This window comes from Phyllostomus hastatus, unplaced genomic scaffold, assembly GCF_019186645.2.
Source record: "Phyllostomus hastatus isolate PE091 unplaced genomic scaffold, TTU_PhHast_1.1 phas_scaffold_182, whole genome shotgun sequence".
Lineage (NCBI taxonomy): Eukaryota > Metazoa > Chordata > Mammalia > Chiroptera > Phyllostomidae > Phyllostomus > Phyllostomus hastatus.
The window spans coordinates 22,631,062-22,658,597 of record NW_025334013.1 but is presented as its reverse complement, the minus strand read 5'-3'; the positions used below and the strand labels follow the sequence as shown (position 1 = coordinate 22,658,597).

The 27,536-nt window shown below is 36.6% G+C and overlaps 2 protein-coding genes and 1 pseudogene across 6 annotated transcripts in view; 2 read left to right on the top strand and 1 right to left on the bottom strand.

Annotated features, from left to right (window-relative positions):
* Positions 1 to 27,536, top strand: part of SFPQ (splicing factor proline and glutamine rich) — a 56,758-nt gene that overhangs the window by 24,190 nt on the left and 5,032 nt on the right. The window contains exon 12 of one of the 2 annotated variants that reach the window (XM_045858873.1): positions 23,346 to 23,368. The exons of the other annotated variant lie outside the window; for it this stretch is intronic. The gene's annotated coding sequence lies outside the window, so the exon portion shown is untranslated. Of the gene's footprint in view, positions 1 to 23,345; positions 23,369 to 27,536 lie in introns of those variants that run through there. 2 annotated transcript variants of the gene reach the window in all.
* ZMYM1 (zinc finger MYM-type containing 1) lies at positions 1,262 to 26,174 on the bottom strand. Of its 4 annotated transcripts, none has more exons than XM_045858865.1 (10): positions 23,996 to 26,174; positions 17,622 to 17,791; positions 15,040 to 15,112; positions 14,594 to 14,843; positions 9,110 to 9,266; positions 8,820 to 9,032; positions 6,045 to 6,201; positions 5,030 to 5,182; positions 4,837 to 4,874; positions 1,262 to 4,376 (listed from the first exon to the last, which is right to left on the bottom strand). In XM_045858865.1, exons 2-10 carry the CDS (start codon positions 17,715 to 17,717, stop codon positions 2,064 to 2,066), a joined length of 3,450 nt encoding a protein of 1,149 aa, XP_045714821.1. In that variant the 5' UTR covers positions 17,718 to 17,791; positions 23,996 to 26,174; the 3' UTR covers positions 1,262 to 2,063. The 4 variants fall into 4 exon arrangements, with proteins under 4 accessions (XP_045714821.1, XP_045714823.1, XP_045714824.1 ...); XM_045858867.1 differs by having other exon boundaries at positions 6,045 to 6,198; XM_045858868.1 differs by lacking the exons at positions 15,040 to 15,112; positions 17,622 to 17,791; positions 23,996 to 26,174 and adding an exon at positions 13,406 to 13,510 and having other exon boundaries at positions 14,594 to 14,654.
* On the top strand, positions 23,988 to 27,536 carry LOC123831716 (annotated as a pseudogene).

The window sequence follows — 27,536 nt, the reverse complement described above, 5'->3', positions numbered from 1 at the left end:
CTTGGCCAAGGAAGGTTAACTGTTTTCTACATGGTTTTTTAAAACAAATAAAAGTTGAAGTCAATGAATTTTTTAGAAAGAGTAAAATGACACTGCTAGATGATGGCGAGGATATGGAATAAGACACTCTGTTATTGTTGGTGGGAATGAAAAAATGTCTAATTAAAGTGGAAGGTATGTACAGACTCAACCCGTCAAGTCCTCTTTTAGTGAAACACCCTAGAGCAGATCTTCTGAGCTAGTGTGCCAGGGATGGGTGGTTGGGTAAGGCCTTAAATGGCCACAGCTCCCAAAGTCTCATCTTTTATCCTAGCCTAGTACAGCATACAAGTATTATCTTCTGCATTATCATCTATCTACATGAAAATAATTAGTAAACAACATCTTGTAGGATCTGTCTTAGATTTCTATATTAAAAAGCTAAGTTACATTGGAGTCAGGTTCTCATTTTATTCCTTGCTGGAACTCCAGCACCTTGAATAATGTGTGGTATATAGTGTCTCAGTAGATATTTGTTGAATGTACAAGAGCATACCACATATAAAAATGATCTTTGGAGTATTATAATGAAAGTGGTAAACCATACAATATTATCCATTTAAATAAAGGATGAACTTGTATACTCATAATGGCTTATTCTTCAGCAGTTAAAATAAATGAAAAAAAAATCCATGTAAACCTTAAAAAACATTTTGAGTGAAAAAAGCAAACTGCAGAAAGATATGTGCAATGTAACTTATGCCATTTTATGTAAAATTTATAAACAAGGCTGTATGCTAAGTATAAAACTATGCATCCATGGAATGATGAACACCAAATAATTATTGTCACTAGAGAAAAAGGAAATGTTATCAGGAAAAGATTTTTAAGGGAGCTTTAATTTGATCTATAATATTTCAGGAATAAAATCTGGGAGCATGGAAAAATGTTAGGGTTTAATAGGATTAAATGTTACCTGTGTTCTTCGTATTTGTATGTAAAATCAACCATAATTTAAAAAATAAAGTAGAAATGATAAATCTAAGAATGCATGAAAACAAATCACTAGTCGATGTAATCAAGAAAGCAAATATGTACAGAAAGATTAATAAAGTATTAGCATATAGAAGAAGTTGAGAATACTTTCTACAACTCTAAGCAAATACATTTGAAAGGAAATCCTCCATGAAATGGATGCTCTTTTTAGAAAAATTATAGATTATAAAAACTGATGAAAGAAACAGCAAGAGAAAAGTGCCAGAGAAATATTTCCCCCAAAAGGAAAGAGATACCTGGCACAGCTATATTTACCACTAAATTCTTTCAGATCTTTAAGGAACAGATTTCCTTTGTTAACTTTTAAAGTATAAAGGTAGATAAAGAGTCCTTTTGGAGTTACCTGAAAAAGTTATACTTTCATAAAGTAGGTTTAGAATTCCTATTGTGTCATCCAGCTATTATTTCACACAAAAAAACAGCAATATTTGGTTTTAATATTTAAATGTTATAATTCACAGTAAAGAGTTACACATGGCTCAAGCAGACACCCAACCTCATCCTTAAGTGAAAGTGCAGAATTCCACTGAGATTTAATCTTCACAGAGATTAAAATACTATTATCTGACTAACAGATCAGTAAAGATAAAAATACTTGACTCTCACATATTGTTGGTGGGACTGTAAATTGGCACAATCCTGGTAGAAAGCAGCATGCCCATCAAAAATGTACAAATCTTTAGACCTGGTAATTCTAACTTAAAATTTTATCTTACTAATGTGCTATCTGACTTACGTGCAAAGTTATTAAATGCAGCATTATTTATAGTAGCAAAAAAGAATTTAAATGTCTGTTTGGTAGAGACTATTCCCATATATTATGGTACATCCATACAGTTAAGTCTTATGCAATTGTACAAAAAAAAGAAACTCTTCATGTACTGACATGGGACAGTCTCAAAAATACCATGGAAAGTGAAAAAGGCAAGTTGAAGATAAAAATGCTAAGAGACAAAAATCTGAAATAAAAGCTGTTCAATTCCAACAGAAATAAAAAATTCTTTCTGGTAAATTCAAATTAGCAAGTACTATATTTCTTTTATCTGACATACAAACTTTTCCACGATTCCATTGAGTCTTTCAGGCTCCAGCAGTTTATTTACCAATTCCTGCTCAACAGCCATTAGGGCCAAGCCACTAAGCTTCTCTTGTCCCATGGTATGACATAAATATGTTTTAAGACGAGGCAGTATAGAATATGAGTTTTCAACACTTGCTGAGGTAACCGGCCAAGACAAAGCAATATATAATAGCTTTGATATGCAAGGAATATTATTATGAAGACCATGCTGAATAAACAAATGGCCAAGACTGATGAAGTTGATATGATCATTATCTACGACAAAGTTGAGCTTTGCGTATTGCCGATAAAATCTAAGTTCTGGGATGATGTCTGCATCAAATTTATAAAATTCTTGGACATGTCTGGCTGTTGCTTCATTTAATGGTTCATTCCACTTAAGTAACAATTCTGAAATTTGCTTCACTTTGCAATAGTCAAATTCTGAAAAACATAGTTTTAAATTCTGTAATATAGTATCTAATCCTTGGTAATAAATATTAATTTTATATTGTTCTTCTGTTGAGGTGGGAAAAAACACACTGTCTGAATTGCCAAGATCTATTGTTTTCTGAATTTTTCTTCTTTTATGAAAAGAAGGTCTTTCAACTTCAAAACCTTTACAGGTTATTTTTTGACATATTTCTTCTGCTCCATCCCAGATAGTTTTGAAACAGACATCATTTCTTTCAGATGATAAACATTCCAAAATTGCTTCTATTTTTGAAGACAAAGAAAAAATGTTTATGGTTTCACTTTGAAGCTCTTTGGAAATAATCCCTATAACACTTAATACTCGATAAAGAAACTTCAAACAAAAGATAAATTCAAATTTGGAAATCAGTGTCAACAAATCACTCAATTCATCAGCCAAACTTGTGTTGGAAGAATGGCTTGATACAACTTCCAATGTTTCGATAATCTCTGGAAGACCCTCAATCACAGATAATAATGTATGATCATGGACTGTCCAACATGATTGTGATATATGTTTCTTGCAAGTTTTGTTTTGACTTAGTTTATAAATCTTTTGAAAATTTGCAGACATTTCCCCAGACATATGAATAGTGTTGAACAAAGAACCAAGAGTATTTAGAGCGCTTCGGAGTTCTTTTACTTCTTTACAAAACCTAATTACTGCTAAATCCAAAAAATGGGCATAACAATGTACATATAAAGCTCTTGGTTCTTCCTTCTTGAATTCCGATGCACTTTCATTGAATATTATCCTCAAATGACTGGCACTATCGTAGGCCTGGCCTTGTATTTTATTCAAATCAAGTCCAATTTGCTGCAGGTAAGTTGTGATAGACTTGTGTAAACTGGTGCCAGTCCTCTCTTCAACATCTATGAAACCCAAGAATCTCTCCTTAATTAAGATAGCCTTTGGTGTTTTTTGTGGGTATCTTATACAAATTGAAAGCTGTTCTTTAGTGTCACTGTAAGTTGCCTCATCACATATTAATGAAAAAGCTGAGGAGACATTGATCTCATTCACAATATCATGCAACATTTCAGTCTTTATTATTTCAATAATATCATTTTGTATTTGCATACTATTATAGAAGTCAACTTGTGAACTCATAAGTCTAAATATTTCTTCTCCTTTATCTTTTGCTCTGATTTCTAACAGTTCTAAAAAATGGCCTTTATTCGCAGATGAAATAGACTGGTCATTTCCTCTTAAGGGTAAACATTGCTTTCCAAGAAATAAAATATTTTCAATTATAAGCTTTAGGTACTTTTTATTTCCTTCCATCTGTTTTGAATGAATAGGTGAATTGTCATCGACAGTGTCATTACAAAACTGGTATTCCCTCCAAAACTGCAATGACTTCAAATGCATTTTACTTTTTTCATGCTTTCTGAAATTTTTCAGAGTTTTTTTCCAATTAGAAATTCCTTGGGTTGCAAATGACTGTCCTCCATAGCTATGTTTTTTTTGGCAGAACAACTGGCATGAGTAACAGAATGTCACATCCTTTTTAACACTGGTTTCTACCTTCTGAAAATTTGAACACTGAAATTTTTTAATACTTTTTGATTTACCTTTAGCTTTCTGTACTTTAGATGTAAATTTTGGGTGATATAGTCTATCACGTATTTTCATAGATTTCTTATTGCGTGTAGCATCTTGGTTTGACAGTTGGTCTTTTTGTACTTCTATACTGGAGCCAATTGTATGCTGACTGAGTACTGATGAAGATGGCAAAAGGCTTGGGTGTTCCACACTACTATTAGCAACACCACTACTTGACTCGCTGGGTGAACTCTTAGAAACCTTTAGTAGAAAGTGAGAAAATCATATTTGTTTTAACAGTTTCCAAACAATTAAAATATCAAACACACCTATTCTAATAACACAATAAAGTCACTTGGTGAGTTACAGTGTCAGCTCCACTGGGGGAAACATTAACAATTTATAATTTATCTATTTGTGATCTAGATTCAACATTAACTGCTTAAGGGTCTTTTGGTATGTTTCTACTCAGGTGAGTAGAATTGCTTAATAAATATTGAGAAAAATAACTCAAAGGAAAAAACTATGGATAGCAATACTTCTGTTTAAATATTCTTATTAATAACAATGTCAAACTTGCTATTTGGGAAACTGAATATAAATACCAAAAGGTGTTTATTGCTCTATTTTTTTTGAGGTCTAGGATCAAAATAGGAATAATATGCTCAGATACACACGTTTACAAAGGAAAAGCTTAAGAAAGAGCAAAAAAAAATCTTACATCTGATAGGGCATTTCCTCTTTCTGAAGAAACTGTACCTGTTAAAGCATAAATTCAAGATCTTATAATCTATAAAACAGCATCATAAACTATAATTGCTTCTTTCATATCAGGCAACACAAAGGACATTTAGAATACAGATTGATCAATTATGACAAACAGTATATATGTCAAATGTCACATCAATTTTTACCTTGTAAGACATCAGAGTTCATGATGGGCGGGTCAGCAGGAGTATCTGCCAACGACACTATATTGCTAATAACTGGAGTTGTATCTTTCTTTGGAGAAAACTGCCTCTCTGGAGAAAGCTCCATTGAAGTATCATGCACCATGGAAATATTTACTAATAAAGATAAAAAGATTTCTTACAAACCAGACAGAATCAATCAGAAAGTACTATTTAATAACAAGTGTTTTCAATGAACAATGCAAATTATCTAATAACTAGGTATTGCTGGGTACTGGAATGATTTTTTTAGGGCTTAGGTAAAGCCAGGTTCTTGAGGATAACATCAATAACAAAATTAAACCAGTAATTTACATGTCCTATCATTTTGTATTTTACCTTTGCATACAATTTCTCAGCCTTTATACTAATTGCCTGAAATTTCAAGCAAATATCTGTGAAATTGCCATGAAGAACAGAAAAGAGAGTCCTACAGAATCTCCTAGCAGGCATCACTTCTAATTCTTTCAAGAATCACAAACCTCAACGCAAATGGAACTGGGTTGTTGTCTAAGCTAGTTTTGTAGAGATTTCTGTAATAAGCCAGTTTGCAGAGGTACAAGTCCCAAGGGCATCATTCACTGCACTGTGTGTGTAAATAGCATCACTGGTCCTATATGTGGATCTTTGAGGGAATGTATTGTTGTCCCTGGATTATCTGTGCTTTTCTGTTAGTGAACTTCAAATTATTTCCAACTGGCTTTACTTTATGTGAAAATTGTAAAGCCTTGTTTTTTTAACAAAGCAGGGCTAAGTACCAGATCCTATTCTAATACAACAATCTTTACAAACATTAAACGTCTGGTGGTGAAGTAGCCTTCCTTTTATACAAAAATACTGGACACCATTTTTTTGCAACAAGTTTTTAATGGTTTTGACTTTTAAATCTAAGTTGGAAATAAATCAAGGTTATGCATTAAAGGAGGCAGTAATATTCTTCAGGAGTTATCTAACCTCTGATTACTAAGCAAGTAATTACCTGTAGAAGATTCCATCTTAGCTTTACTGTAAGCAGAGAAACAATTAACAGAGCAGAAAAGCTCTGTCTTCCCCAAGTCATTGGTGATCTCAATCATTTCATCTGAGGGCTTCAATGATTTGCAAAGACCAGATGTAAGTGTTCTGGCTGGTTTCTGCTAGAGATTAAAATAATATATTACAGGTATATGACAAATTATTAACATACTATCATAAAAATACATCCAATACCATTGCTCTACAACTAATGACAGGGAAGCCACACTTTTTCTTTCTTAAAAACCAGAAAAGGTGTCACCATGAGTTACAAAGATTAAAATGCAGGAAACTGACCACTCCATTAGGTAACTATTATTTGTTGGATATATAATAGCAATTATAACACATATGCAAGCAATGAAGAAAGTGGCCATAAAATATGTTCACCATCCCAGACAATCAAAGCCAATTTACAAATAAAGAACATATTTATAACTGTAGGCTGTTCCTCAATGCCTACGTGGACATCAACTCAGGAAAGCTTTCTGTTGGTGCTGAGGAGGAACTAGAAAAGGGTTTAACATACTTTACAAGATGAGGGAGTCACTTTTTCTAGGCCAGCTTACATGGTAAAAACTGCAGGCACACTGAAAGGAAGCATTCAAGCAGCAAGAGGGACAGACTACAGTGTGTTCAATAAGCAGTGATTGCACAAAAGAAAAGGACAGAAACTGAGGTTCATCGCCTAGTCTTTCTAGTGAAACAGGAACTGTCATTTCTGGACTTACAAAGTTAACCATGATGGCTTTTGGGGGCATAATGTACGAAGACAAATGAACAGACTTTATACAAATTTTCTTTTTCTGTGAAAGAACAGGGTATTAGAAGAAACAAGGAAACAAAAAGCAGAGCATAATTTTAAAAATTTGTATTTTTATCCTTTATTAGTATGAATTTTTTTAAAATTTTATTTATTTATTTTTAGAGAGGGAAGGGAAGAAGGAAGAAAGGGAGAGAAAGATCAATGTGTGGCTGCCTCTCACGTGGCCCCCACTGGGGACCTGGCTCACAACCGGCATGTGCCCTGACTGGGAGTCGAACTGGTGACCCTTTGGTTCGCAGCCTGTGCTCAATCCACTGAGCCACACCAGCCAGGGATATTAGTATGAATTTTTATTCATACTAATTTTGAGAAATCACTAACAGTTTACCAATATCTAACATTAACCAACAACAGGGGTATAGTTTAAAATTATGTAGTCACATGGGAAAGCTAATATTTAATATACTTTATAAGATGATGTAGCCAAGATCATTACATTTCTACCAAACAATTGCTTTTTAAAAAGCCACCTCATTTTTAGTTTCATAGAGGTGAACATTTTCTAATTCTTGGTCATAGTTCACTAATAATTTGGGTTTTCTCCATTTTCACTATTACACAATATCTTAAATGCTGTGCATAGTATTAGGTGGTGCTTTTTAAAAAATAACTTTTGAAAATTTTTATTGATTTGAGAGAAACATCAATTTGTTGTTCGACTTATTGATGCATTCATTGGTTGATTCTTTTATGTGACTTGACCAAGGATCTTATCCACGACCTTGGCATACTGGAGGATGCTGTAACCAAATGAGCTAACATTCCAGAGCCTAGGAGTTGTTTTTTGTTTTTAAAAAATTCTCACTGGAGTACAGTATATGTTTAATGACTTATTTTCAGAGAGAGAGAGAAACACCGATTGGATGTCTCCTGCAACATTTTGGTGAACAGGGTGATGCTCCAACGAACTGAGCCCCCTGGCCAGGGCTACCTAAGTGGTGCTTTTTAACACAGCTACCCCAGTCAGCCCTGCCCCATTACACAGGCTGAATAAGCACTCAATACAAGTTCTTAAAAACAGGACAAGACCTATTTAATGAATGTGAGGAATAAAGAAGGAAAATCAGGAATGACATTTCTTGCCTTTGGAAGAAGGCTTCCATGCCCTCCATTCTCCCATTTCTGGTCCCAAGACATGAGACTCTCAGGTGTGGCCAGTTGCCATAAAAAATATGTGGTTCACAAATGACTTATGTGAACTGTGTGTGGTTTTTTAAGAATCCTATCTTCAGTTGCTTGTTTTTTAAAAAGAACTTACAGGGATAGAGTTGCATCTCAAAGCATCACCTAAACAAGCAAGATACTGGGACAGTCCCACCTCTTAAAAGGGGCTCAGACCACTGAGTTCATCTCAGTCTACCAAAGCAGGCCACCTTCTCTGCTCAGGATCATCCACCCAAGGTTGTCCTGTCAACACTAGGAGATTATTTCTCACTGGTTTATTTCCTCTCTATGACTGATTCAGAAAAAACGTGACATTCTTGATTTACCTTAACCTTGCTTAGGTTTAAAGTGATAAATGGAATTAAAAACAAAAACACTTTTGTGGCTGAGTTTCACCAGTAGACTCCTGTTACTTTTGCTACCTTTATTTGTAGCTTATAAACAAGTTTCCATCTGCTTGCCTTTATTCAAGGTAAAATGCTCACCCTGAGATTCTTGAGGAAAATCTCCATATAGCACCTATCATGAATTTACTAGAAGGAACTATCAGGAGCCTTTTGTTTCATTTCCATCTTACCAACTAAAACTGTTCCCAATAGTATTAAAATTTATCCCAACATTTTCCTAAAGTGAAACCATTCACAAATCAATTAATGGAAGGAACTCAATCTTCAATTTTTCATTTGAGACCTATGCAGTCAATTTCAAATGGAGTGGTCCTCAGTTTAGGTGACATTTCTTTCTTCTTACCTGCTTACATGCCAAAATACTCTTTGAACTATTTAAGTAATGGAACTGTCCTTCCATCTGAAGTATATGGAACAGGTCAGAGCTAGTGTAACAGTAAGTCCCACAGTTCTCACAACAGTTCATGATGAGGTTGTTAATGGAGTGAAACTTCGAGAAACAGGCATTACTGCAAAGAGTCTGTTTCACATTCTGATATTTTATTTCATACTGAACCTAGGATAAAAAAAAAGATTCAGTGAAAATTCTGGTATTTAAGCAGAGTCCCTACAGGTTAACAAAATGCAACTTACAAGAGTAGTCTTCTGACACATGCTGCATTTAGTTGAAACGCTGTCAGTATATAGCATAACAGAGAGTTTTCTTAGACAAGACTGGCTGCAAAAATTTTTGCTAGAGGCAGTATCTTCCAGCTGGACACTGATCACATCCTTTAGGTTTAAAATGTCTCTAACAAAAATAAATAACAAGAGCACCATGAAACATTTTTACCATAATTATAGTTTCTCTTCATAAGCTAAAAATCACCCCCTCCAACAACCCTCTCCCCTATTGTTTCTTTCACCCAAAAAACTGTGAAATAGTAATAACAATATTAGCCTTGAAATTAGAAAGCCTGAATTTGGTATCCAGTTCTTTTACTTATGTCATTTACACTCCCTAAATGTTAATTTACTAGTCTATGAAGTAGGAATTATAAAACACATCTGATAGTGCAGCTCTAAGGTTAATTACCTAACCTGCATTAGTTGGTGCTAGAGATAATAAAATGATGACAACTCACATAGTCATACCTGACCAACTTTGAGATCTATGGGACAGAAGATTTCAAAGTATGGTCTGCATATCCCTGGGATCCCCAAATATTTTTGGGGAATCCACAAGATCAAAACTATTTCACATTAAGGTATTTTTTACTTTTTCACTGGACATTTTAACTCATGATCCAAAAGCAATAGTGGGCCCCTGTGATTCCATGCCTAGGTTTATATCCCCAAGAATCGAAAATAAGTACCTAAAAAAGTATATGTACATGCATGTTTGTAACAGCACTATTCACTATAGTTAGCCCAAATGTTCATCAATAATGAAAAGATGAACAAACTATAGTGTATTCACACAGTGGAATATTATTTAGCTATAAAAATGAACAAAGTACTGATATACATGCTACAACACAGATGAATCTGAAAAACATGTTAAGGGAAAAAATCCAGGCTCTTAAAAGATCACATGCAGGATTTCAAATATCCAGAACAGGTAAATCCATAGATAGAACGCAGGTTAGTGGTTGCCAGGGGCTGAGGGGAAAGGAGAGGGAAATGGGGAGAAACTACCTAATGCATAAGGCATTTTACTTTGGTTGACAAAGATTTTGTAACTAGAGGTGGTAGTTGTACAACACTGTCATGTACTAAATCCTACCGAAATGGTCTTTTGTCGTGTGAATTTCACCTCAGTAAGTTGGGAGGAAATAAAAAAAAAGCAGAGGTGGGTAAAGATGCCAGAGCCTTAGCACAAATTAAGGCACTGGCACAAATGTGCCAGTACCAGTGTTATCACTGCCAAGCTCTTGCTGTAAAAATTATTTGCATTATGAAACTTGATCCTTGAATACATCACATCTTTTAAATATTCTGTGTGATGAAATGGGACATAGGGTTATCCCTGTGCACCCAAGGATGATGGCTGTCTCAAGGAAAACCACACGTGGTAATGTTAAGAGTTACAACCTAAGTTAGCTACTTTTTCCATGAAACCCATTTTTTACTTGAAAGAACAATTAGACAAACTATTAAGAAGTTTATACCTGGCAGATATTTTCTCAACAATGAATAAAGTAAAACTATTACTTCAAAACAACAACAACAAAAAACTGGCAGTATTCACTGCCAATGATAAAATTTGAGCTTTCACTGAAAATAAGAATTTTGGAAAAATATCTGCCACCTCCAGCTTACTTGTTCCCTTATCACTTAAGACTTTCCTGATGAGATTAGTGATTCTAGAACCCCCAGAATATCTTTTAAAAAAAGATTTAAAAAAATATTGCATAATGAAATACATCAACATTAGGAAGATCTGCATAATTCAGTGACCCAGTATTTTCCGATGATATAGCAAAAATCATTTATGGGTAAAAAAATCCAAAGTACAAATACAGGGTCCAGCAGAAATAAGGCCTGTTTGAGTGTGGTTAGTAGGGTAATAATAGTGCAATAATTTATAGTTTTAATTTGAACATTTCTCCTAAAATGCCATATGGTGTGCTTGAGTGTGATATTGTTGTTACAGAATTACATGCTTATGGTTTTGTGATAAAAGATTTTGTAATTGAAGGGTGGTGTTAGTTGTGCCGGACCCTGTAGACCAATGAATTTTATTTTAACAGTACAAAAACTTCATTGCTATGGTTTCAGATTACACATTACAACTAACACTTGTTTTCTGATGTTGTATCAAAAGAGCATTCACAATTAATCTGAAAGCCTAGTAGACTGTACCTCCCTTTTCCAGTTACAGTTTAAGGCCAGATTCTCTTCTGACTTCAGCCAAAATGGTATTTTACAACACACTGCATACAGAAGTAGATATGAAAACTCAGCCAATTTTGTAAAAGTGATAAAAACAATGGTCACTGAATTATTCTTAGAATTTTTCTCAATAAATTTTTTAAAATATGGCTATTTTTCATAAAAATATGTCAATATGCACTGAGTTTATTTTAAAGAAGTTAACTAAACAGTTTTAAAATTTCTTGGTTTTAATTTCTAACACAGTATATATTGGTAGATACAACCTATCTAAAACTAAAACGCTTTGGGTCTTCCTAATTTTCAAGTGTGTAAAGGGATCTAGAGACCAGAAAATCTAGGAACTGCCACTAGAGAAAATACCAACATACCTTGCCAGCTAGAACCCCAGAATATCAGTATTTCAGGACAATAATTTTTCAGATGAAAACGCCCCTAAAATGAACACTATTTTCATACTTCAACACTTACAAAGTTTTAGTGTACTATGCATGATTTTCTACCTTCTTAAACAGATGGTACCAAAAATAACAGGTTAATTTCATTAACACATCATCATTCATTTTACTGGTTTAAAATATAGCTCTAAATGCAGTTGGAGTTGTGCTATCCTTGTACTTCATGACAGAAAATTCTAGGATTCACTGTGTGCCAAGCAGTGTTTAGCCCTTGGGGATATAAAGATTACTATAATCCAGTCCCTAATGTTAAGAAGTTCATCTTCTAAACTGGATAGTGTAGGGGGTACAAGGGGACTAAATGGTAATAGAAAATTTTTTTAAAATTTTGAATAAATACAGTAATTGTTGCTAGGGGAAAAATAAACTGGGTAGTGTCAATTTTTAGAGGAATGCTTTGGAAGTTATGAACACTATGAAAACAGCACGGAACAATTAATCCGGATGGGTGTAGGGAAGTAAAAGAGGAAGGAATGATGTGAGAATAGACAAGAGGTAAAGATATTTGAGGCAGGTTTTTAAGACACAAAATTAACCTGGTTCGAAAGGAGGCAGAAGAAACTGCATTGATAGAAGTATGGAACTCTGGAAATGCTTACTGGTTTATGCTGCTGTTAGTACACTAGATTGCTGGCTTTGAACTAAAGCCTTATAAATAAAAACTCGAAAAGTAAATTTTGGCTCTGGCCAGTGTGGCTCAGTTGGTTGGAGTATCATGCCATAGACTGAAGGGCTGTGGGCTCGATTCCTGGCCAGGGCACATATACCGACTGCGAGTTCAACCTCTGGCCAGGATGCTACTAGAAGGCAATTGTTTCTCTCTCACATTGATATTTCTCTCTCTCTCCTCTCTTTCTCCCTCTCCCCCTACTCCCTCCCCTCCTCTCTCTCTCCGAAAGCAATGAAAAACAAAATGTCCTTAGGTGGGGATTAAAAAAAAGTGATTTTTGTTAAAAGTGACTAAAATTAGCTTAAACAAACAGCATAGGTCTGAACAACTTTCCTACAAATAAATGCTATCAGCATTAGTGCATGGGGTTATTTCAAACTCTATTGATTGCTCTCAAGATCTCTAACTGGTTCCAACTGGGACATGAAAGGGCAGAAATGATACTTCTTACATACATGGCTCTCAAAAAAACCTTATCTTTCTAACATGATTTAAAATGTCATTTTCAAAGCTATTTTTCATCTTGTTCATGAAATGTAAATTTTATAAACTCAATGTAGATTTTAAATCATTGCTACAAAACCTCAACAGTAACAATAATTAGCTAAAATCTTGGGAACTATAGTTCTCAAGAGGTTAATGAATATGGAATAAAAAAAAGGTTTTGAAAGTGGCACAGGTTCCCCCAACAATGGATGGCCTCTCCTAGCCTAGGTATTACTACCACCAATAAAATAGTATTTTATATAAAAAAAAATTTATTCCAAAGAAAGCAAAACTTCTTTCATATTTTTGCTCATACTCAACTCCTTTGCCTTAGAAAATAACTTATACACTAAAATCCTTCTTGCTTCAGCCTTTTCAATTTGTTTGGGAAATCTGCTAAAAATGTATAATGGGTAAACTGCAAACATAGCAACATGATACCTTGACTTCTCAGGGCCTCTATTTCCTCAAAATCAAAAGAAAATGTCTGGACTGGTTGATCTCCAAGGTCCCTTCCAGTTTTATGATTCTGCAGAAGAAAGCAGGCTAAAAAGAGTGCCATACAGCCCATAGCAAAAAAGGAAAAAGACAAAGTATAGGATTAAAGGGTTGAAAAAGGACAAGAGAAAGGTAAGTTAAGTTCCAGGGAGTAAGACTTCAAGTAATAGATAAGACCTGAAGCAGTAGCCAAATGAGGAACTGAAGCAACCATTAAAGAGTTTGTGAGTCTGTTAAGATAAAAATAGTGATAGCTAACATTTACGAGTTCTTACAACAGCCAGTACTGTGCTGATCACAAAGTATATTATTTAATATTCATAATTCTTATATACATTTAACAAAACAGATGGGACTATTAACAAATAAGTTCTTGATACTTTTTAAACTTCAGCATTACAGCAGTCCCCCCTCCCTGCTTATGCAAGGTTTCACTTCCCACGGTTTCATTACCCAGTGTCACTGCATCATCACAAGGATGAGTACAGTGCAATAAGATATTTTGAGACACTTTTCATGAATTCATTATGAAATTACTACTCGTTTCTTTCTCTGTATCTAAAATGACTTACATATGTAAAAAAAAAAAAAGAAAAAGAAACAACTAAGACCACAACAATAGCTCACAGAAATCTTGAGAGAATTATATCCATCCATCTATGTATACCCATGACTATTCAGTTTCTCAAAATAATTAAATAACTTCATTTACCATTGCAAAAGAAACAATTTTTATACCCTGGAAGATCCAAAATAATTGTTGTATGATTTTTTAAGTAGGTCGTTCCATACACAGTTAAATGATAAAATGGGAATACAATAATCCCACTGATAGAAAATTTCAAATGAAACCCCCCCCCCCCCAAAAAAAAACCCAGGAAAATAAGCTTTGGAGGTCACACTATTTACAGAAGAGAAATAGAACTTATATTTTAAATTCTGCAAATCTCTCAATGAACAACAAACTATTTCTAAAGAATTAGAGGAACTGAAAGCAGCAGCAACTTCTTTTCCCTGAACCAAGGTGATACTTCTTCAGAGTAAGATGAAAATGTAGAAAACTACAGCCAAGACTCTGATCAAGATCTAGGTAGGAAAGTATGAAAGGAGGCATAATTTAGAATTATATACTTTGAGCAGTTTGCACAAGTTCTCTTGGGAAGAGCTGGTGTACTGGCAGATGAAATGTATTCAGTGATGCACAGTGTGGAGCAGAAAAGCTGAGTGGACCCTTTTCTTTGATAAGCAGTCTGCCCCTTCTGGAGAACTTTCTTACAACCAGAACAGGAAACCTGAACAGCTGTGGTTGAAACTGAAGGAAGCATTTTGTTCATGCCAGATGATGCCAGAGAAGGTTGAGTGTCTGTAGTCGACTGTGAAGCTATAAACACAATACAAGAAGGAAAAGAATCAGTATTTTCATAAAATTAAGCATGCATTCTTTCATTTTACTTTAGAGGTTACTTCTGGACTTAAAACTCAATACAATGCACTATTCAAAGGCATTCTAAAAAAGTAGAATAAACTGTCTATCAATTGGTCAGAATAAACATGATCAACTTAAATAATTCTATTACCACTGTCTGAAAATGTAGTGTTTATTTTCTGTTCATTCTCCTTAGTTTGAGACTGTTGGGCTTGACAATACTCCTAAAAAAAAAAAAATTGAAAATAATGAATACAATGTGTTTTAAACAACTACTTATTTGATTGAAAATGATAAATTATGCTTAAATCTATTCAGTGAATTGTATAACAATTGAACCATAGTACATAGGTAAGCAGTCCCCTTTTGGTGACATTTGGCTAATAATACCAATCAACCACCTCATTGTTTTCTGCGTATCTAAGTGTGACTTTGGTTACTTGTCTTTATAAAGGCCTTGAACACAAAAATTGTTAGATTGGGCAGAATGAGTTTCACAAGGGAGGATTTTTTTTCATAGCAGCAGGCAATCTATCTAAACTTGATCTATGTTTTTGAATGTATGGATTGAAAATGCAACAGATACTTCCTAGATAGACAACATTCCACACTGTTACAACTCAATGGGAGGTTACAGCCTTGCTGGATACTGATTCGCTTTAGGGTATTTCTAAGCAGAATAGTAGAAATAAATTAAAACTGAATTTATTTTTTGATTCATTAGAAATTTCAGCTAAATTTAATATGCAAATATTCCACAGAAATTTGGCCCTACTTAAAGAATACTCATACCTTGAATCAATTAATCCTTTATAGTTTTAGCATGCAATATCTAAGCTTAAAAATAAAAACATAAAACTAATTTGTATTAAAAAATTATAAAGGAAATAATTCTAAAATTAAAAACTTATTTATTCTACAACTTAATAGAGGCAGTAGCATAAAAACATAATTAGTGCCCTGGCTGGTGTGGCTCAGTGGATTGAGCACCAGCCTGAAACCAAAAAGTTGCTGGTTCAGGGCACATGCCTGGGTTATAGGTCAAGTCCCCAGCTGGGGGTGTGTGAGGTGCAACCAATCGATGTTTCTCTTGCTCTCTCTCTCTCCCTTCCCCTCTCTCTTAAAAATAAATAAAATCTGGCCCTGGCTGGTGTGGCTTAGTGGTTGAGTGCTGGCCTACGAATCAAGGGGTTGCCGGTTCAATTCCCAGTCTAGGGCACATGACTGGGTTGCAGGTCAGGTCTCTGGTGGGGTGCACAGGAGGCAACCACACATTGATGTTTCTCTCCCTCTCTTTCCCCCTCCCTTCCCCTCTCTAAAAAATAAAATCTTTAATAAATAAAATACAATAAAAAAACATAATTAGTTATTGGTAGAATTGGAGAAGAGGAAGAAAGAAATGAAGGAAGAAAAACATTGATTTGTTGTTCCACTTATTTATGTATTCACTGGTTGATTCTTGTATAGGTCCTGACTGGGGATCAAATTTATAACCTTGATGTAACGGGATGATGCTCTAATGGAGCTACCCAGCTAGGGTCAAGGAGAAATTTTAAAAGCAGCAAGAGAAAAGTAGTTAGTTACCTACAAGGAAGCTCCCATAAGACTATCAGCTGATTTCTCAACAGAAATTTTGTAGGCTAGAAAGGATTGGCAAGAAATATTCAAAGTGATGAAAAGCAAGGACCTGGACACTTAGAATCAAAAGTCAGATTAAGAGTTTCCCAAATAAGAAAAAGTGAAAGGAGTTCATCACTACCAAACCAGTACTATAAGACATGTTAAAGAATCTTCTTTAAGAAAAAGATAAAAACCATAAATAAAAATGACAATAAATATGTATCTATCAATAATTGAATCTAAAAAACAAAATAAACAAGTAGAACAGAAACAGATTCATAGATACAGAGAACATTTTGACAGTTGCCAGATGGAAGGGGGACTGGGGTGATGGGTGAAAAATGTGAAGGGATTAAGAAGTACAATTGGTAATGAACAAAATAAACTAATGAGCAAAATAGAATAAGAGGCATACAGACCAACAACTGTCGGGGAGGGGGGGAAGCCCAGAGGGGGGTACATAATGAAAGAAAGTGAAGGGATTAGCCAAAGAATATATATACATGACCCACTGACATGGCAACATGGGCCTGAGGGAGTGGGGACTGGGTGGAGAAGGGAAAAGGTGGAAAAAAGTGGGAAAACTGTAATAGTGTAAACAAAATATAATTAAAAAGAAGAATAAGAAGTACAATTCAAAGAGGTTGTTCAGAATAGTCATGGGGATGTAAAGTACACCATAGGGGATATAGTCAATAATATTCTAATAACTATGTGTAGTGTCAGAGGGGTGCAAGATTTACCGAGATGATCACTTAGTTATGTAATGTCTAATCACTGGGCTATACACCTGAAAGCAATATAATACATGTCAACTGTATTAAAAAATTAAAATGATTAAAAAAATGTTTTAACCTTAGGCCCATGATATCCTAAGCAATCCTTTTATCCATACAAATACCCAATTCCAAACAGCTTACTCTTCTCTCAAATCACATTCTTGCATATACTTAGTTTTGGCACTGAACACCACTGTACCTTGTATTATTTGATCAACTGCTTTGGTATTTAAATTCTTAACAGCATTAAAAGCTTTCAACCAATAAACCACTATCTAAATACCAGTAATTAAAACTTATAATTCAATGATGCTGTAGAAAAAGGACAAAGTACCTGAACATTGTCAGGTTCTGTCTTAATTTTGTCAGGCTGCAGCAACTGTGGTGCTGCTGCCTTGTCACATTCAATCTCTGTTGGTGATTCTTTCATTTGAGTACTTGATGTAAACGACTCCTCCAGTTCCAAACTAATGGTTTTCTTCTTGAGGAACAGTTTTCAGATACCTAAAATAAAATATAAATTGAAGACAAGTGCTGATTTTAAAATTAGTTCTTTTAAATACAGTAATTTTCTGTAAGTATAGTAGGTAGTTAGATAGGCATGAGCAGAGCAGGAAGGATGGCCAGGTACAGAGGGTCTTCAGGGGTGGAAAAGGACCCCAGGGTGGCTAGAACCCCTAGCAATGGGCAAAACTAGAAGCCCTGCACGAGCACTCCCTTAAACATTAAGCCCAGGAGATGACATCTGGGACTCAGCTGCATTTCAGCTCCAGTCCCAGAAAAGCAGAAAAAGCAGCAAAACCAGGCAGAGTGACACCATGCCTGACATCAGGACCAGCTGCAATGACTACTGACCCACTACCTTAGTGCTGATAAATCAGTGGACCACGACCCTGAGGAGACATACCAGGAAAGCCGATGAATATTGTATTGAGATCCTCCCAGGAGACCCCAGATAAAGCCCTCAGGACGGAGGACCCATCACTAGGCTCTTTCCACTGAGCACACCAGAGACTTTCTTCACCCACTTCTTTTCCCAGGGGCTGGCAGCTGACTCTGACTCTGACTCTCCCTCTCGCTCTCTCTCAAATCAGTAAATATTTTCTTTTTGAAAAAAGGGTTTTTTTTTTTGCCTTGGCTGATGTGGCTCAGTGGACTGAGTGCCAGCCTGCAAACCAAAAGGTTGCCAGTTGGGTTCCCAGTCTCAGGGTACATGCCTGGGTTGCGGGCCAGGTCCCCACTTGGGGGCACTCGAGAGACAACCACACATTGATGTTTCTCTCCCTCTTTTCCTCCCTCCCTTCCCCTGTCTAAAATTAAAAATTTTTTGAAAAATTTAAAAAAGAGGGTTTTATGGAAAGTAATTTCACACAGTGATCTGATCATAAATTCCTAACTGGGCGGGTCATGGTGGGTAGTCACACCCCAACCTATAAGTGTTTGTCTTAAGAAAACCCTGCTCATTGTCTATGTGCATCTAGTTTAACACACATTTGAAATGCTACTATTTACTTACAAATTTATTTTTTTAGAGAGAGGGGAAGGGAGAAAGAAAGTGGGGGAGAGAAAGATTGGTAGGCTGTTGCCTCTCACATCCCCCAAACAGGGGACCTGGCCCACAACCCAGGGATGTGCCCTGACTGGGAATCAGGCAGTGACCTTTTGGTTTGCAGGTTGACACCTAACCCAAGCTGCACTAGTCAGGGCCGAAATGCCCCCTCTTAGACTCCTCTTCCTAAAATGTAACCACCCTCAAGATAGCTAATAATATTAACTATCCTTTAATTCAACCCCAGCCTTGCTTTCTCTGACCTTTATGTAATTTCATTCCCTCCTTGATTTCAAATGTATAAAAAGAAACTTCAAAATGGTTACTCTCTAAAGCATTTGTTTTTTTTTTTTTGTATCCTCACCCAAGGACATGCTCACTGATTTTAGAGGGAAGAGAAGGGAGAAAGAGAGAGGAGAGAAACATGGTTGCCTCCTTCAGGCACCCTGACTGGGACCAAACCCAGAACCCAAGCATGTGCCCTAACCAGGAATTGAACCTGCAGCCTTTCAGTTCACAGACAGTGCTCCAAACAACTGAGCCACATCAGCCAGGGTTCTCCAGAGCATGTGAGATCTTGCGCCTCAGCACATGCCATTGGTTTGGCTCATATAATCCTTTATAAAAATTCTCTGAAGGTTTGGACACTTCTTGATACCCAGGGCTCTTCTCACTTGCTCTATGGGTACAACCTTGAATTCGACTAACACCTGTAGGCTAGTTTCCCCATACATCCCTGAACTCCAGCCTATATACTTAACCGCCTATTAAATACCTCCATTAGATTTTTCACAGGTTCATCAAATTCAAGAAATTAAAAATCATACTTTTATATTATCCCCATTGACCTGCTTCATACATGGCCCCTTTCTTGGTAAACATACTATCATATACACCTAATTTCCCAAACCAGAAATCTAGGGGTAAGCCTAAATTCCCAGTCTCCACATTAATCACCAAACTGGATCAAATATACCTCCTAAATATGTCTTAAATCTATTTTCCCATCACACCTCATGCCTGTGAAACAACCCTCCTAGATCAATGGATTCCTATTTGGTAAATAGCTAAAATCCAAACTCACATTCAGGGGTCGAAAATAATTCCATTTTGTAATATTTTAGGAACTTCAAGAGAAACTTTTGATTGCCCAGCCCCACACCTCTGTTTCAAGGACAGAACGGTCCCTTGTATTCTTTTTTCTTAATTGAGATCTACTTTCTACTTTTCTGGTAGCTGCTAACTTTGTAAATCCTTTAGAACTCTTGCCCTTCCTTCTACCCTTACTTGGCTGCAGAGTACAAGTCTGGATTCCCCTTCCTTGATCACCCCCCCAAGACAAACATACTCTTTTCTGAACAGGCTTTACAATTCATGATGATGGAGGGCAGAAGCTAACTAAAATAGATATGAATAGTTCTTACAGGAGTAACTCCAGGTCTATGGTTTTATTCTGAGTTAGTACAAGAAAAACCTAAGAAATTTTTCCATTGTCTTTTATTTTTGAGGTTGGGACTCAACCACTTACCCTGTTTCTACTCAAAGCTCCTAGCCCAAGGTAGAAAATTAAAATAAGATCTGACTATGAGGTGCAATAAAAGCTCCTATGGCCACTGCCTAGCCCGCTTGAGAATTACACATAACCAACAAAGCAAAATGGCTTGGAAATTAATTACTAGGTTGTCATTAAGTAGATTCTATTCACCTAAAAGTAAATATGCTATGCAAGTCTAAACATCAATTAAAAAGAAAGTATCAATGAGTTTTGGCAACTTGGAATCACTTCAAATGTGGCAGTCATCTCACAAACAGATAAATAATGGACAGCACCCAAAAATGTAATTAATGAATATAAAATATGTTCCCGAGGCACGGGAAAGTGTTACAAAACATTTCTTTAGCTATTAGAAAAACAAAGCAAAAAACATGTTTGAAAAACAAATCCATGACTTCCTGTTCCAGATGCACTTTGAAGTCCTAGAGATCTTTAAACAAAAGAGGGATAAGTCTGTCTGTCTGTCTGTCTGTCTGTCTCTCACACACACATAGGATATGTCATGGAGAAGAAAACAAAATTCACATTAATTTTTAAAGTTAAACATGAGGCCTCAAAGAAATTACAAGCTATTAGGAGTTACTTCCAGACACAAACAGACGTCCAGAGGGAATGTACACACTCCTGGAAAATTAGCACAGTATTGTTTATGTTAACCTGATGCTTCAAACCACTTTACCTTAATCTTTTAATTCCTCCCCACTACACTTGTGCTCACACTGTTCTTCAACCTACAAGTCATTTTTGCCTATTCAAATTCTACTCAGTGGTTAAACCAACTCAGCTCCAGATTTTATCAGATTGATAAAACTGTTAAATTTAGGCTTAACAGAGTAGCCTGGCATGCTAAACCTTCTCACTAAAAATAGTTATGTAATAGGCTTTACCCCTGAGGACACTTTTCAGGACAGAGTAGAGGAAAAAGCCCAAAATGAAAACAGTATAATGAGCTAAGGAGACAGGAGTTCTGGGTTGCCAAAGCAGTTGGAATTCCAGAGGCACAATCTGGGAGGTGAGGGAACCAGAGGAAGCCTCCAAGTTTGCATACAAATATCCTCCTCCTTCACTAATTAGCTGACTCCTAAACTGCATTTCTACTAATCCCAAAGACCTAGCAGAAAATAGCAGCTGGGAGGCTAAAGAGCTGAGAAGAGATTATAGTAGCTTTGCAGAGCTAAAAACAGTTGAATTAAGCCTAGTAAAGGAACCTTGGTAGAGACCTGGACTTTCAGTTGAGACACCAGGGGGCCATACCCTAAGGAATGCCTTTTCTCCCAATAACAAATAGAATTAAAACAAAACAAAACTACTAGAATTTAGCAAGATCATGTTAATACAAGGTCAATGTTTAAAAACTTTATTTCTCTTCACCATTGTACTAGAGGTTCTATACGGGTCAATAATGCAAGGAAAAAAAAATAAAAAGATATAAATCTTGAAAAGGAATAAATAGCCTTGGCTGGTGTGGCTCAGTGGATTGAATGCCAGCCTGCAAACCAAAGGATCTCTGGTTTGATTCCCAGTCAGGGCACATGCCTGGGTTGTGGGCTGGATCCCCAGCTGGGGGAGTGTGAGAGGCAACCACACACTGATGTTTCTGTCCCTCTTTCTCCCTTGCTTCCCCCTCTCTAAAAATAAATAAAATCTTTTAAAAAATAACTATTTTCTATAGCACCATAAAATAATACAGGAATAAATCTAATGAAATGCAGTAATAAACCAAATTAAATGTCAAGACCTCTACACTGAAAACAAAATAATGCTGAAATTAAGGAAGATCTAAATGACTGGAGAGTGACAGCATGCTCATTGACTGACTTAATCTTACTAGTCAGTTTTCCCTAAATTGAACTAACTTTACATCCAAATACTAGCAGGAGTTTTTGTGGAATTTTCAAGATTCTAACGTGTACAGAATGTATACAGAACTTGGAGTTGCCAAGACAACCTCAAAAAAGAAAAAAGTTGAGTACTTACTATAAAGCTACAATAATGAAGGTGGTGTCCTCTATGGAAACAAGCAAAAATAAAATGACTGAGACTAAATGGTCTTCAAATTATATTAAAATGTCCATGCTTAGTTTTGTAGGCAACAAGAGTCGCTATGAAGTGCCTTGGTACTGGGGTTAGGATGCCTCTACACTCATAATGCCCTGGCTAGCACAGTATTAAAATTGCAACAGTGTAAGTGCTAAGCGTATAAATCAGAAACGAGGAAAGAGAAGATGGTCAAAGTCTTCTAGAAGGTGAATTTCAGCTAGGTTTTAAAGCAGGTTTCTGTGAAGCAATAATGGGGGCAGCATGTGCAAAAGCACAAGTATATGGGAACTATAAGGAGTGGAGTTACTGTTGGAGATAAAATGCAAAAGTGGTAGTGGAAGGAAATGAAGTTGGAGAAGCAGACGGATTGTATCAGGAAGGACTCTGGACAACAAAAATTTTGAAATTAATCTCGTAAATAGCTTTTAAGGTTCAGCAAATATTTCATTTATAATTAATTTTTAAATAAAAAATTACTTTAACAAAACTAATAAAATCATGATATACTTAATATGTTATATACCAAATGTCAAGTATTTTTGAAGATATCCAAAGAAATAATTTGCATTAGATTAACAGACCTTCGGGAAATAGCTTTTCCTGCCATATTGGGTAAACATAGTTCAATTTCCTGTAGCTATGTCATTGATGAGGAAAGCTGTAGCTTTGCACCTATCCCTTTGCACACACAGAAAACCCTAGAAGCAAATTCACTATTGAGCAAGAACATCTACTCCTTTAATGCTCTTGCCTCAACCTAGAAGTTAAATGGGCAAAGTGTTGTAATTTAGTTCTTGTTACCAATTTTAAGGGCTTCTTGTTTTACAAATTTGTGATGAGGAATACAAGTAATTGTCAGATGTTATTGGTGATCCACCTCTTAAGAGCAAATTTTCCACTTATCTACTTTCCAGCTTTTAATTGAAAAGTATGCCACTATGCCTCCTGGGAAAGCTGAACAAGTTTTCGTTTGCAAACACTGGTCCACTCCAAACCAAGATACTCTCAATCCTGTACACTAAAGCAAGATAATGAAATAAAGTGATAAAGATTGCACCTGTATCTAGTTCTATTTCAAGTCCGAATTCATCAAGAGTCAAACTTTCAAGTAATTACTTGTTTTTTTAGCTGAGATCCCGTGTATAATTTAATTGGCAAAAGGAGCCCCAGGTTTTGAAGAATGAATAAAATCATTACTTAATGAAGCCACAAGTGTTATCACATTAACATTTGAGAAACGGGAACCGCGGAGACTAAAAACTGAAAGCCCAGTTAGGACGCACAAGCCCTAGGAGGCGAGAAACGCTGCAAGTAGGGGGCAAGGAGGCCCCGAATCGATTAGGATAAAGGCCACCACAAACACAAGCCGTGCCCCGACCTCCGAATTTCCGACCTCCCTAACGGCTGTACCCGCACGCGCGGCAGCGCCTCTGGAAACCCTGCCCTACGTGCTGCTGTCTCCTCCCTTCCACAGGCGGAACTCTCCGTCCATCCCTGGGACAGAAATAAAGACCGAAACGAGAGCCAGGACTAAGGCTTACTAACTACACTCCGGCATGCTTACCACGCGAGGTTTCTCACAGGAACTTCGATGGGACGGGAAGGCCGCGCAGGCCCAGCCCCTTTCCCGCAGTGCTCTGCGGCCGAGCATGCGCAGCGCAGCCGGCGGCGGGGGCTCCTATCCCGACGTTAGGAAGGGCGACGTGGGGAAAAGAACTGAGGCGGGTGAGGGGCGGGGAGTTAGGGCCTCGGGGGGGATCTTAACCGTTGAAGGCTTACCTAGGTGGCAACCAAATTTGGGCGTTGATTCAGTCCTCAGGCAGGGCAGTTAGATTCCCTGGGTTCAAGAGTTGGCTCTGTTGGCAACTTCTGTAAATCCCCGTCTCTTCTTCCCTGAAACTGGGATAATTATAGTGCCTACTCGTAGGCTTGGGAAGTAAAGTGTCAGGTACACAATAAAGCCCCAGTAAAAGGAATTATTCGCAGAGATAGGGGGTTCAGGCTTCTTCCATTTGGGGGAGCTCATAGTATTTTAAATTAAAATAATCCCAAACTGTGTGGTAAAAATTATGGTAGATTTTAAATTATATTTAAGTGTAGGGTCAAATAAATGTACTGTTGAGCCATAATAGACTGTAAGGTATACCAAGTTGAATGATGAACTAATTGCAATCCTGTCTTTGACCATACTACTAGAGATACTATGAAAAGTCTAAATATGAGGCCCATGTCAACGCGATGTCCACGCCAAAAGGACCTCCTGATCCTTACTGCTATGGTCCCAAAATAGCCTCTGCAGTTAATTGACCATTTCAGACGCTTTGGTGATGTTGAATACACTTAGTCCTCAGTTATCACCGATAGGTTGTGCAATGTTCCACGAAGTGAAGTATGATGAAGTCAGCTTTACCTTAGGTTAATCGATACAAGCAAGTGTTAGGTATGTCATCAAGGCATGTCATCAACTTTATAATAAAACATTATTTAAGGACCTGTTGTACGGGACTGGAAACCGAAGTTACCTTCTCCAACAGTTATCCTTGCCTTCATACTATGGTACACAGACATTAGGTATACCATTTTATTATCTGTTCTCTATTCCGTTTGTTCCCTTTTCATGTCTTCTTTTGGCTAATTTGAACACATTTTAGTATTCCATTTTAATTTATCTATTGCATTTCTGACCATATCTCTTTGTATATTATTTTTAGTGGTTGCTCTAGGGATCACGATAAATATAAGTAACTTTTCATAGTCCACCTAGAATCGATATTTGACCATTTCAAGTCAAATTTTTATTCCCATGTAAGTGCATATATCTTCTCCCTACGTTTTTTAATTTTTATTTTATTTTATTTATTTATTTTTATTTAATTGTTGTTCAAGTACAGTTCTCTGTCTTTTACTCCCATCCCAGCCCATCCCTCTCTTCTCCCTATGTTTTATGTTATACTTGTCATATGTATTCAAATTGTAAACCCCATCAAACAGTGTTACAATTTTTGTTGTCAATTATCAAATATTTTAAAAAGAACTCAAGAGGTGAAGAATAGTCTATATGTTTACCCAGATATTTACCATTTCCGTCCTTGAAACTCCAGGTTTCCTTCAGATATCATTTGCCATCTATCTGATGAACTTCCTTTAGCAATTCTTTTAGAGCAAGTCTGTTGGCGAGAAATTATTTTCATTTTCCTCCTCTAACAATGTTTTTATTTTACTTCCATTCCTGAAGGATGTTTTCACTGGATATAGAAGTCTATTTCCTGGTGATTTGGGGGTGGGGAGAAATCTCAGCAAGGTGCTAACTCCATCAAATGACCATCACTGACCACTGACCTAATCACAATACCTGAGAGATGGAGTACTCAGATTCTGCTTGTATACGACAGTTTTGACACCTCCCCTCCTTGATCCAGCCATTTGTGATATCCAACTCTTGATCTTCCAAATTATGTGAGCCAATAGATTCTCTAGTTTTTAGCCTACTTTGACTTCGTTTTCCGTCATTTGCAGCCAATAGTCCTGTCTAGCAAAGGTAGTGCCTCACAAAAAGATACATTTTCATTTATAGGTTAATAAAATTTGTCTCACTAATCAGGATAAAGCAGGTCAGCCTATGAAATGTGCAGGCTCCTGCTTCTAATAAATGAGTGGTCTTACAAGTTAAAAATATCAATGAGAGACAGACCCTAGCTTTTGTGTATCAACTTTAGGAGAACCAGAGTGGTGGGTCCACCTGATTGCTTCTGATAACAGGACTGGGGGTGGGGTGGGGCAGGGAACACCATAAAAAAAGATTAAATCCTGGTCCCAGTTATCTAGTTTTGGGTATATTAATTTTTATCATTTGCTATGTACTTTTCCCGCCTTGCATCCTTGAATCAGGGCTTTGGGTAGGAACAAAATCTTGGAAGTCAAGAGCTGGTCTTATGTTCTGTAAAAATCAATCTGATTGAAAAAATTATGCAAATATTCAAGGATAGAGTGTATATTCATGGGTGTATGTGCTGTTTGAGGAGACAAGGAGGTGCCTTAGAGAAGACCAAGGAAGAAAAGATTTCAGAAAGTTAGGAAGATGTAGACGGTCTATTTATAGTTGTGTGACTTGCGGGGACCTGCACCGTATGTTCTTCGGCAGCACTAATAGGAAAAAGCTTGATCCTGAGCATAAGAAGTTGTGTCCTTGATTTCTGAGCGTCCAGGCACTTGCCTGCCCTCTTGCCACATCCTGGGTGCCTGTCCCTCCTGCCTTGCGCCTCTCCTCTCCAGGCTGAAGAGCAAGAAGCCAGGACCCTGTTTGGAAGCAAGCTGACAGCTCTCCACTACCTGCCGCCTTCAACTGCAAAGTATTCACAGATGTTAACTGTCCTTTCATGATTCAAGATGGACAAGACGCAATTGACTGGCTTCTTGGTTTAGCTGTTAGACTTGAATATGGAGATAATGCTGAAAAAATACAAGGACTCAGTATGTGATAATAAAAAATGCTGACAATGCAGGTGAAAATGCAGAACCACTGATCAATTTGGATGTAAATCCTGATTTTTAAGGCTGGTGTAATGGTTTTGGCTAACCTTCAGATACAGTGTCATGATGATTACCTGGTAATGTGCATTTGGTCCAGGAGTGCCTGACACAGGATGCAATTGTAAAGCAAATCAAACAAAAGAGGGACTGCCTGTTACTTTAGACAAGCATATTCTTGATTTTGACACAGGAGATGCAGTTCTTAATGAAGCTGCTCAAATTCTGCAATTGCTACATATAGTAGAGCTCAGGGAGCTACAGACAAAAATTAATGAAGCCATAGTAGCTGTTCAGGCAATTATTGCCAATCCAAAGACAGATCACAAACTGGGGAAAGTTGGAAGATGAACATTTTAGGATTTCAGCCTCTCACCTACTTAAACCATGTGTTTTGCAATCACACATCACATTTTCAAGGGAAGAATCCCAGAAAATTGACCATGTTGTAGAGATCTGCCATCATTGCTTTTTCTTTAATAAAGTTCAGGAAAGTGAAAAAATAAAAATAAAAATAAAAATAAAAAAGAAGTTGTATCCTTTCCTGGGCCAGGTTCGATCCCCAGGTCAGGCAGGGC

Coding starts and splice junctions, on each gene's coding strand:
- ZMYM1 (XM_045858865.1), bottom strand. CDS start 17,717: ATGAAAGAATCACCAACAGAGATTGAATGTGACAAGGCAGCAGCACCA. Junction 15,113..17,621: donor CAGAACCTGACAATGTTCAG/GTACTTTGTCCT, acceptor TTTTTTTTTTAG/GAGTATTGTCAAGCCCAACA. Junction 6,202..8,819: donor GTATTTTGGCATGTAAGCAG/GTAAGAAGAAAG, acceptor TTTAATCTCTAG/CAGAAACCAGCCAGAACACT.